The sequence below is a fragment of the Bufo gargarizans genome, chromosome 6 (genome assembly GCF_014858855.1).
Source record: "Bufo gargarizans isolate SCDJY-AF-19 chromosome 6, ASM1485885v1, whole genome shotgun sequence".
Classification (NCBI taxonomy): Eukaryota; Metazoa; Chordata; class Amphibia; order Anura; family Bufonidae; genus Bufo; species Bufo gargarizans.
Window position 1 is genome coordinate 327331488 of NC_058085.1, and position 12437 is coordinate 327343924.

At 45.8% G+C, this 12437-nt stretch overlaps 1 protein-coding gene across 2 annotated transcripts in view; it reads right to left on the minus strand.

Annotated features, from left to right (window-relative positions):
• Positions 1-9432: 9432 nt before the first annotated feature.
• MFSD13A (major facilitator superfamily domain containing 13A) overlaps positions 9433-12437 on the minus strand; it is a 42065-nt gene continuing 39060 nt past the window's right edge. For both annotated transcript variants that reach the window (XM_044297744.1, XM_044297743.1), the window contains exon 9: positions 9433-10893. In XM_044297744.1, the coding sequence (XP_044153679.1) occupies positions 10640-10893 (254 nt within the window). In that variant the 3' untranslated portion in view covers positions 9433-10639. The remainder of the gene's footprint in view (positions 10894-12437) is intronic.

The following is a 12437-nucleotide window of genomic DNA, read 5'->3' on the forward strand; positions in this document are numbered from 1 at the left end:
CATCTGGATTCTGTCTTTGTTCTAGAGTATCCGTGTCACTACGCCTGCAGGTCAGTGTAGGTTATATTGCAGGAGTAGCTTCTGTTCCCTGATCATTTCTGTCATTCTTCACACTTAAAGGGGTTTTGCAGCAGTTAAAGTGCATCTGTCAGCAGATTTGTACCTATGACACTGGCTGATCTGTTACATGGGCACTTGGCAGCTGAAGGCATCTGTGTTGGTCCCATGTTCATATGTGCCCGCATTGCTGAGAAAAATGATGTTTAAATATATGCAAATGAGCTAGGAGCAACGGGGCATTGCCATTGCACCTAGAGGCTCAGCTCTCTCTGCATCTGCACTTTAATTGACGGGGCCAGGCGTGATCATGTTTACACTTCCTGGCCCTGGCAATCAAAGTGAAGAGGGCGCGGCAGTTGTAAAGAGAGCACAGCTTCTAGGTGTAATGGCAACGCCCCCGTTGCTCTTAGAGGCTCATTTGCATATATTAAAACTTAATTTTTCTCAGCAATGCGGGCACATATAAACATGGGGCCAACACAGATGCCTTCAGCTGCCAACAGCACATGTAACAGGTTAGTTCCAGATACAAATCTGCTGACAGATGCCCTTTAAGTTGTTGATGAGCTGTCCTCAATATCAGGTCAGTGGGGGGGGGGTTTGACTCCTGGCATCCCCTGCTTATAAGTTGTTGGAAGGGGCTGTGGCACTCAGGCAGGCTCTGCAACCTCTTCCTTGGCCAATGACATCCACTGGTCACACTGCCTTTATACAGCTCAATCCCATTCAAATGACTGCGACTGAGCTGCAATACCAGGCACAGCCACTAAGCAATGGACGCTCTGTGCTGGGTATAATATGAAGAGGCTGCAGCACTCGTCTGAGCATCACAACCTCTTCAATCGGATGACTGATGGGATGCCAGGAATTGTTCCGATAGTTTGTCACTAATATTTTACTGCCGGAATACCCTTTTTAAACAGGGGTCCACCAATGACTACATGTCTGTTTTAGTTAATACTTGTATTTCCTACAAAATAATGATTTTTATAGAACTCTATGTTGTTGTTGTTCCTTCTATTCTTACTCCTGGAAATGTGTGACTGAATTGACAACTGGGTGTCACTGAAATGGTCAGCACTGACCCCCAGCTGGTAACACCCAGTTGTAAATGTATTGATAGATTTGTAGGAGGAATAATAGAGCAGCAGCAGCACACAAAGAAAGCTGCTCCAGAATTATTACATAGGGAATTAAAGTACCTACTAAAAGACATGTCAGGAAAGTCGTTTGTAATTAGAAAAAAAGGGCCAGATTTATTTCAGAAACTGTGTCCTCTTTGGGGGGGTGCAGGTTTTTGTTTGTAACTTTTAATATCACCCCTTTATAGTAAAGACGGCTGTGGAATTAAAATCCCCCAAATACTGAAGGCCCACAGCCCCTGTGCTGGTTTTAGTTGCTGATCTTTACTGCTTTCTGTCCTACGAAGCACATAGGAAGTAATACCACGATTGTGTTCTGCGGCCTGTCCGTCTCGGCCCATACACGTCTTCTGTTATCATTCAGACCACATTTGCCTTGAAAACTTTTTATTTTTGTCTTTACTAAGTGAAAGTTGAAACCATTGAGCGGTAATGGTGGCGATCTTGTAAAGCGCAGATCTGCATGGCGAGCATTTGCTATCCTCTTCCAGTTGTCTACAATGTATGTCCAGATCTTCTAGTTAGAATTACTGTATACAGAGCAGGCTTGCACGGGGCCCCCAGGTCCCCTCTTTCAGCATGTATCTTATATGCCCGTGTATATATCACTTTAACGCTTCCTATTAAGTGCTCTTGAAGAACACGGAAAGGCCACTGATAACTAACAACTAAATACTAAAACGTATTTATTCCTGCGTCTTAATAGATTTTGAGCTTTTTCCAATACCAGTATCCTACTCATGAGAGTCAAGGAAGCTGAGATACGGGGGTTGTTTTATGGCATCCTGCCATAACTGCCTTAGTAGCGCTGAAGGTAGTCATCCTAAACGAATGCTTATTTCCATGTGCACTGTCTTCTCCATGCCTGCATGTGGCAACCCTACACTTTTAGGCTGGGTCCGCACAAGTGTATTACAGCGCATTTAGACTCCATTTTCCGTATGTGTGTACTACAAGGTTTAACTGATCCGAACGCACAGCATGGCAGAGCCTTATGATGCTGGGAGTTTGGGTCCATAAACTCTAGGTCAGCACAGGACAATTTGTCCGAAATGCAGACCGATAATGCATCTGTAGTATACTAGTGTGCATCTGGCGTGATCCTAACAAACAGCATCCTAATCTCAGCTTCGACCTAGATATGAGCAAGGAACAGCAGTTTTGGATGACTGGGCTAATTGAAACAGACAGGAGAACCATCGGTCACTAAAGTTAGTGTAAGTCCCTTGTATGCCTTAGGTTCCATTCACATGACTGTATTTTTCGGTCTGCATTTTTTTGCGGACCCTATTCATTTCAATGGGCCCGCAACAGATGGGGACAGCACACCGTGTGCTATCTGCATCCATATGGATGTTCTGCGGCCCCGCAAAAAAGCTAGAACATGTCTTATTCTTCTCTGTTTTGCGGACAAGAATAGGCATTTCTGACACAGGGTGGAATGTGCGGAACTGCAAAATGCAGGACACCCGCGGCCGGTCTCCGTGTTTTCTGGATCGCAAAACGGATACGGTTGTGTGAATGGACCCTAACCTAAAGCTGCATATGTTTTACCTGTGTATTTATTTCCTAACTACTGCCGTCATGTCCCAACACTAAACCCTGGCAATATTTCAGGTAGCACTTGTCTTGGCAATAGGTAACAGACTCCACTATGGACTGTGTATGTCAGGGGGCATTTTATAATGTATATGTATAGGATTATATAAGACCTCTTTGATTACAGGACCTTCCTTCTAATCTTCACTTAAAGGGATTGACGTGATCACATGTGTATCACTCAGTTCAAGGAACGCCTGCACCCGTGATCTCAGTAACGGGCACATGAAGCTGCTCTATAGCAGGCATCCTCAAACTGCGGCCCTCCAGCTGTTGTAAAACTACAACTCCCAGCATGCCTGGATAGCTTACAGCTTTTAGGAGGGCCGCAGTTTGAGGATGCCTGCTAGTCCATGGTGACTATTACAGTATCTGGCTGCACAGCTAGGAGCTTCATCCGGCATGACCGCTCTCTGCATGCATTCATCAGCCACACTTACCTTTACAGTATAGTACCAATATCTTTGCTACTGGCTGTTAAAGGGATGCTTAGAAATGGCATGATTAGCTGGCGTCAAGTGGCAAGCAGACGTTCTGACCAAATCTTTCTATGAATATGTACATTTATGCCATGGGGAACACAGAACTGCAAGGGAGGGTGTCTGAACGCAGTGCCCTTACTAGTAGACCATGCGCAGCATCTGACAGGCAATGGCGGCTGGGCTTGGTACTGCTGCTTATTTTTATTCACTTGACCTGTCTACAGCTCAGTCCGATTCATGTGACCTCATAGCTGATCGGTGGACGTCCCACTGATCTATCCTGATCAATATTTGAATCTGGGAAAGAAGTTGGTTGTTTCTTCTAAGGTCACCTTGCTATCCAGTCCTAAAACTATGGACACACAGCCACAAAAAAAAAAAAAAAAAGCTCTAAGCAACAGCACCACTCATGTTCATGGATGGGTCTGGTACTACAATTCAGCTCCTATTTAAAGGGCAACTGTCAGCAGATTTGTACCTATGACACTGGCTGACCTGTGGCTTGACCTGAAGGCATCTGTGTTGGTCTCCTGTTCATATGTGCCCGCATTCTGAGAAAATTTTTTTAATATAGGCAAATGAGCCTTTAGGAGCAATGGGGGCGTTACTATTACACCTAGAGGCTCTGCTCTCTCTGCAACTGCTGCACTTTGACTGGGCTGAGCGTGGTGTTTTCACTGTCGGTGCAGGGGGCACAGCAGTTGCAGAGAGAGCAGAGTCTCTAGGTGTAACGGTAACGCCCCTGTTGCTCCTAGAGACTCATTTGCATATATTAAAACTTCATTTTTCTCAGTAATGCGGGCACATAGGAACATGGGACCAACACAGACGCCTTCACCTGCCAAGCGCACATGTAACAGGTCAGTCAGTGTCATAGGTACAGATCTGCTGACAGATGCCCTTCTACAGACAGTGGACTAGGGGAGTGCGGACCCTCTTTTCTTATCCTGGTCAGCCCCTCCATAAAGAGGGTTATAGATGTCTTGATGGTATCGGACATCTGCTCAGCGTAAATATCCTGCAATTCAATATTACACACTACATCCACGGTTTTGCTGTGTCCTTTTGTATAACAGGGTGGCAGTGATTCTCAAGTGATAAGGTGGCGTTTTGCTTTTACAACTGCACCCCCTTTTAATATTAGTGTATGGGGGGCATCCCTTCTGTCATGCGCCAGGGGTTGGATGTGTGTAGGCATCCCGGCTGCAAACCCACAGCTGTCTTTTTATTTGTATGGGATGATTTATTACGGCTCGGACATCAGTCTAGAAACGCCCTCATGCTCTGCTTAATAGTTTCTACCACAAGACAGCGAATAGTGTTTCCGTTCATTTCTGTTTTTCCATCTTTTGTAAAAATTTGCCCAATTCTGTACTGTGCACACGTAAACTGGTGTCGGCAGGTGATGCCCAAAACACAAAAAAATATAAAAATCCTAAAATAAAATAGAATCTTATTCAAACTAAGTGTCATGTGATGAGTTGTCGCACGAGCGATGGACAGACAGACGGACACCAGACTGCAGAAAATAGACTTTTATTTGATGGCAGATTATGGGTCACATGTGAACATGGCAGTGACGCAGCTGCTCCCCAGCAACGGTGCCGGTCCTGAGATGAAATGAGGTAATACATTCACTGCTGAATCAGGAATATCTGGCGAAATTTACCAAGTACAGTTCATGTTTTGCATTGGTCAGAGAAGTAAAAAAATACTCCATGCTCAGTTTCCCCATAAGAAAGCTATACAAAATGGCGGCTGTGGTTTGGGCCACACAGACGGCAGGATTCGGGTCAGCATTTGTAAGCCGTGGAGGAAAAGTATAATTCAAAGATTTGCAGCTCTGTGTTTCTGGTCTGAGCTTGCAAATACTGACTAGAATGCGTGTCATGTGAACAAGGCCTTACTGAATAGAGCGGTGTGCGCCATTTAAGAGTGCTGCCGAGCCGGCCTTTGCTCATGGAGCAAAACTTAACACATACAGGAAAACTAGATTATTTATACATTTAGGCCACATGCACACATTGTTTTTTGCGGTCTGCATATAGCGGATCTGTGTTCCTGTTTTTTTTTTTTTTTTTTTTTCCATCCTAAGGCCTCATGCACATGGCCGTTGTTTGGGTCCAAACGGCGGCTCAGATGCGGACCCATTCACTTCAATGGGGCAGCAAAAGATGCGGACAGCACTCAGTGTGCTGTCCGCATCCGTTGCTCCGTTCCGCGGCCCCGCAAAAAAAAAATATACCATGTCCTATTCTTGTCCGCAAAACGGACAAGAATAGGTAGTTATATCAATGGCCACCCGTTCCGTTATTTGCGGAAGGCACACAGGCAGCTTCCGTTTTTTGCGGATCCGCGGTTTGTGGACCGCAAAAAACGGCACGGTCATGTGCATGTAGCCTAATCCGTTCCATTTGTCTTCAAAAAAAACCCCTGAAGGCTGTAATTCTTGAAATTTCCCCACCCATGATACAGGTTTCACAGCAAACATCCGCAAAAAAAAAACTGATGCGGATGACATCTGGATGGCTTCCGTTGGTCATCCGCATTTTTTGGCGGACCCATTGACCGATGGGTCCGCAAAACGTTTATTACGGACAAGAATACGACATGCAATACTTTTTCTGCGGACGGGAAACATGGACAGCGGAAAAGAAATGGTTGACTACACCACAATTTTAACGGCTCCATAGAAATGCATCTGATCAGCCAAAAAAAACCACTGAACGGACGCAGAGAAAAACATCTGTCGTGTGCATGTAGCCTTAAAGGGCGTCTGTCACCAGGAATCTCACCGATAAGCCCAGGTTCACATCACCAATTATTTTTCCGTTCTTCTGATCCTTCAGAGAGAAAACAATGGATCCTGTATTTAAAGCATGCGTTATGCACATTTGGCATCCGTTTATCCATTTCCGTCTGAGATCTGTTACTTTAGACAGAAAAAATAAAAAGTTCTGCGTGCATAACTTTTTTCCCCGTCTAAAATAATGGCTCACAGATGGAAATGTCCAAAACGGATGCCAAACGCGCCTAACAGATGCTTAAAGTACAGGATCCATTTTTAAATGTATTTTTCTGTTCTTCTGACGTATCTGAAGAACAGAAAAATAAAACGGTGACGTGGACCCGGCCTAAGCCAGGCACAATGGCGCTCATCTGGCATAAAAATAATTGCAAAGGGCATTTTTGTGACTATTTAAACAATATTTTGTTGCACAGGCGGTTTAAATTCCAAGAACGACCGATGGCGGCGTGTTGGGTACGTGATGGAACTCTGGCCCTGGCAAATTCACTCCTTTTTTGAGAAAGTAGAAAAGCTACTTCAGCCAGGGTCGTGACCTGCCTCATTATAAATTAGCCGTATATTACGGCACAGCGGAGGGGACAACCAAGACCGACGTTAAAAGCTGTCTTAGTAAATGTCCCCCAATTCCTTGCAGGGCTAGCTCAGCTGAATGTAATGTTACCTTTCACTTACTGATTTGTTCCGGAGAAAGTACTTTTGACCTGTGTGCAACTCAGCAATAAATTGCACCGAGGGCAGACCCATGCCAGTCTGCACTCGCCCCTCCCATTTATTTTGCGCTCCCTTTCTTCTCATTAAAGGGCTTCTGTCACCCCATTAAACCGTTTTTTTTCTTCTTTACTAATAATCCCTACACTGCGATCTCATCATACATAAGCTAATTAATGATTTTCGTTCAGTAGAATTTGTTAAAAATCGATTTTTGAAATATGTAAATTACCTTGCTACCAGCAAGTAGGGCGGCTACTTGCTGGTAGCAGCTGCATCCTCCGATGGTAATGACGCCCCCTCTGCTTGTTGATTGACAGATCCCGTCTGCTGGCCCTTTCTCTGCTGGCCCTGCCTGTTTTGATTCAATATCTGGCGCCTGCGCCGCGGCCGTACCTCTCTTCAATCTGCGCAGGCGCACTGAGAGGCGGCCACTCGCTCCTCAATGCACCTGCGCCGGGTGTAGATGTGACGTCATCGGCGCAGGCGCATTGAGGATGGAGCGGCCGAGCGAGTGGCCGCCTCTCAGTGCGCCTGCGCAGATTGAAGAGGGGTACGGCCGCGGCGCAGGCGCCAGATATTGAATCAAAGCAGGCAGGGCCAGCAGAGAAAGGGCCAGCAGACGGGATCTGTCAATCAACAAGCAGAGGGGGCGTCATTACCATCGGAGGATGCGGCTGCTACCAGCAAGTAGCCGCCCTACTTGCTGGTAGCAAGGTAATTTACATATTTCAAAAATCGATTTTTAACAAATTCTACTGAACGAAAATCATTAATTAGCTTATGTATGATGAGATCGCAGTGTAGGGATTATTAGTAAAGAAAAAAAAAAAAAAAAAAACGGTTTAATGGGGTGACAGAAGCCCTTTAAAGGGATTGTCATGCAAAAAAAATATTTCTAGTTTTCAACCAGCATCTGGATCTGAATACTTTTGTAATTGCACGTAATTAAAAATGTCGTATCGCCAGTGAGCTATTCACTGAAAACCTATCTGTACAGCGCCACCTGCTGTTTGTTCTTTTTCTAATTTCTCTGTCCTGCCCATTTAGGTTGACATCCTTCCATCCTTTAGTTGCGATAGAAAGGACACGGCCACTAAGCTGCCAGTCTGAAAAAAAAAAAATCTAGTAGAACGACTGGGGCAATGAATGGACAGATCTCTGCGTCCATGTGAGGTGCAGGGCTGGTTCTAGAAAGAGACTCATGTACTATAGAAGATTTTCCTTTTTTCTTTTGCATTAATCATGGGATAACCCCTTTTAAATGACAAGGGCCAGGTACCTATAGTCATCTTGCCTGTCCTTGGCAATCAGGCAGGAGGGGCTGGTAAAGGAAGCAGTAGGAGCATAGGGTGCACTTACCGTAACTGCTCATCTGCATGTAGGTCAACAGTACTTTTTCTCCAGAATGAACCAACAAATTGCCAAGTGTAAAGTATCATTACATTCCGCTGAGCTAGCACTACAAGGCAGGGAGTGTGAGCGTGATCCTCCCTTCTGAACTTGCAGGAGCACAAGGCGTTATCACTGATTGCCCTAACAGTGAATTTCCTGATGACAGATTCCCTTGAAAAGACTTTGCCCACCGTAGACAATCCCGTCAGTGGTCAGTTGTAACCTACTGGGGAAGGTAGCAAGTGTTAATTTCCCCTTTAGCGCCTACCACAAGTGAAATGAAGCATGACACCGCTCCCAGCTGAATGGATAAAGAGCAACCGTCACAGAGAAAACGGCATTACATGAATATGCTAATTAGGCTGCTTGGTGCACTGAGGGGCTGGCCAGAGCCCTGGAGCACCAGTTTGTGAACACCCATGCAGCCTTAGCCACTCACCTTCCCCTGAGATATCCAGCCCTGTCAATCCAGGGGATGGGAGGAGTGCATAACGCTGCACGGGACAGCCCCTTTAAGGCCGATACAATCAACATGATAAAGTTATGGTTCAAAGCAGAAGATGACAATGTGACATTTCAATTCATGGTAAATGCACAATAGTAAAAAAACTGACAAAATGTATAGTTATGTATTTAGATCACCCAATATCTTGCTTAGGCCTGTTTCACACTGGCATTAATGGTTCCGGCAGGGGTCTCTGCTGGTCCCCATTATAGTGAATGGGTCAGGACGGATTTCCTGCCACGCACAGCTGCACACGGTAGTTACGGATCCGGCAGGCTGTTCCTCTTCTGAAACAGCCTGCCGGAACCATTAACGCAGGTGTGAAACAGGCCTTAGGCCCCTTGCAGACGAGCGTGTCCGGATTGCGTTCAGTGAAAAAGGCCCGATTTCGCAGGCAAAGTCATTCAGTTTTGCCTGCGATCGCATTCAGTTTTTATCGCGCAGGTACAATGCAATTTAATGCGTTTTGCATGCACGTGATAAAAAACTGAATGTATACAAACATCTGTTAGCAACCATCCGTGAAAAACGCATCGCATCCACACTTACTTGGGGATGTGTATTTCACGCAGCTCCATTCACTTCTATGGGGCCACTTCTGATCCGTTTCGGACCGCTTGTGAGAGCCCTGAACGGATCTCAGAAACAGAAAGCCAAAACGCCAGTGTGAAAGTAGCCTAACCTACAGATTTCCTCACTTTCATTCATCCCGCTTTTTTCTTGACATATTCATTCATGTATATTTTCCGACTGTGCCATTATCCTAAGTTTCCGGCTTCTTCAGCGGGAGGGTTAAAACAAGCCTGTGTACAGTGGAGGGGCAAATCTAATGTATAGCAAATGACAAGTCCTATCGTAATCTGTACTTGTAATTCCGTGTAGTCACCTGGTGAGAAGTCAAGTGGTTGCTAGGCAACCTGAAATGACAACTCGCAGAATACACAGTAACATGGACCCTTTGAATGACTGCAGTACATTCTTGCGTGGAAACCCCCCCCCCCCCCATCGAACCGTCCATCACCGTACAAATGGCTGTTTTCACATATCTGTAAACAAATCACATTGATAAAACTATTGCACCTGCTCATTGTAAGATGAATGAATCACATAAATCACGTCGGCGCCTGTACGTCAAGCGGATCACCAATATATTTCCAGGTAGTTAGGCCACACTGTCTTTCTGAATCATTACCTGCCAGCAAGTAATGATCGTAGCTGGCCATTATAATAAAAATAATAAAAAAAAAGTTTCATGGTATATCATCCAGAGTAAACGGCGACCATTTGTTGTCTGCTATCAGTGGTGCAGTCTACTTAAAAGGGACACAAATTAAAATACCAATGCTGATCACGTTCTGTCCCACAGGAAACCCGTAAAGCCTAAAAAAGTTATTAATGTGTATCCCTAATGGCATCTTCATGGTTTTCCCCTTCAGTTCTAGTGCAACGGGAGGTTTCGGAAAAGGCAACTTAGGTTGCTGCCTGCAATGGAAACCATATTCTAAGCTCCGCCATCTCAGGCCCCCAGAAGAATATGAAAGAGACCAGGAAAGTGATCAAACTTTTTTTGAAAAATTTGTGCAAGCCCTATGCTTGCCCCTAAGTATGGGCTTTCTGTTTTTGCCATCACCCACTCCTTTGAGGGTTTAGTAACTCTTTATATTTTTCCATTAAAAAGGAATGGAACATAGAATGGGCTACAGGTTGACCCCTGAACATCAGAGTAATTGGTCCTCATACCCAGAAAGTCATGATGATGTCCGTCATGACCTTTCCCTTTGGAACGTCAGTTAAGGAAGTTGGCTTTTTTTTTTTTTATGGTGTAGTGACCAGTGCTAGAGGCCACGATCGCTTCAGGAGGTCACATATGTGCCATGTTCTCATACCTTGTGCTATGATACCAGTAGAGAAGGATTACAGAATCATCCCCTACTGTCCCTCATATATTTTTGACGTCCTGAGGAAGAACGTTTTGAGGCTGAGCCTGACGATAAGCTTTCACGGCTAACAGACGCTTTCCACGTAGAGTAAAATGTGACCAGGTAATAATCTGGAGGAGAGCACAAGTGATGGGGATGAATACCAGGAGGTAAAAGCATCCCTGCCGGAGAGTGGCTGTCAGTACACTGCTTGGCTCCATCTGCGGCTCCGCATTGATATTATTCATTGCGTCCCTCTGGAAGATGTCATATCCTGCAACCAAATAAATGCATGGAAGTTAACGTGTGCGCTTTCCAGTCCACATATTATATATCGTATAGAATACATTCTGTATTGTATTGATCTTCCAGAAGCAAATTATAGACAACCCTTTGAAGTTTAACCATCTTAGCATATTAATGGCCTATCCGTGAGGCCAGAGGTACAGTAAAAAGCTGCTTGAAGGGGCCTCAGCGCTCGTGTGGGTGCTGCGGCCTCCGGCACAGGGGCAGCTACCTGCACAGTGCCTACTTAGGAGCGGAAATGCAAGGGATTGGTCGCAGCTTTGGCCATTGCAAGCAAATAGGACAAAGCTGCGACCCCCTGCCCCGCCACCAAGTAGACACAGCCCCCTGCCCCGCCACCAAGTAGACACAGCCCCCTGCCCCGCCACCAAGTAGACACAGCCCCCTGCCCCGCCACCAAGTAGACACAGCCCCCTGCCCCGCCACCAAGTAGACACAGCCCCCTGCCCCGCCACCAAGTAGACACAGCCCGCTGTACAGAAGGAAGACGATACACCGCTTCCATGAGTCAAGCCCCTCCAATCTAATATGGACATCCCAGGAAGAGATTCAATATGCGGAAACTGGGAAAACCACATCAAAAGCACTCGTCAGTTACATCCAGATTCTGCTGCGGAAGGCATCCTAATGGTGGAATCGGCAGCAGGAATCTGTAGAATAAACTTACAAGCTGTGGTTTTATGCAATTTTTTTATTCAGCATGTGGATGATATTTTGTTTCAATCTCATTCAAATGCTGTGGATTTTCTGTACACCATTCCGCAGAGGACTATTCGCAGCACGTGCAGGGACATGCATGTGGGCATTGCAAAGAACTGGGAGTAACGCAGCAGTAACCAGCTCCTATCTACTCGACTAGCACACAATGGATGGTGTTGTAGTTTGCGGCGCTGGAGTTACTGCGGGTGAGGGTGCAGGCTGTTAGACCTGCGCCAATCAGATGAAGAGCCATTTCAGATTAGAAAAGGAAAAAAGGCTTGCATTTTTCTGGAAAGAACAAAACCTTAGCTGATATTGCTACTCAGTCCCCAGGGGTGGCCATAGTGGGCTGATGCCCAGGGGGAACTCCTAAGCCCTCCTCAGTCACCAGCCACAGTAGTACACATTTAATACTCATGTAATTGGCCGGTAGCCACAGGTGCATCCTGAGGCAAGCGGAGTAGGAGGATGGAATGTGGCAGCCAGCGTTGGCCACCACAGAGGGGCAGATTCTTGGGAGGTAATTTATGTTGCTGGGGCAGTATATTGTGCTGCACTGTGGTACTTGGTTCTGCTGGGGCAGTATATTGTGCTGCACTGTGGTATTTGGTTCTGCTGGGGCAGTATATTGTGCTGCACTGTGGTATCTGATTCTGCTGGGGCAGTATATTGTGCCGCACTGTGGTATTTGGTTCTGCTGGGACAGTATATTGTGCCACACTGTGGTATTTGGTTCTGCTGGGACAGTATATTGTGCTGCACTGTGGTATTTGGTTCTGCTGGGGCAGTATATTGTGCCGCACTGTGGTATTT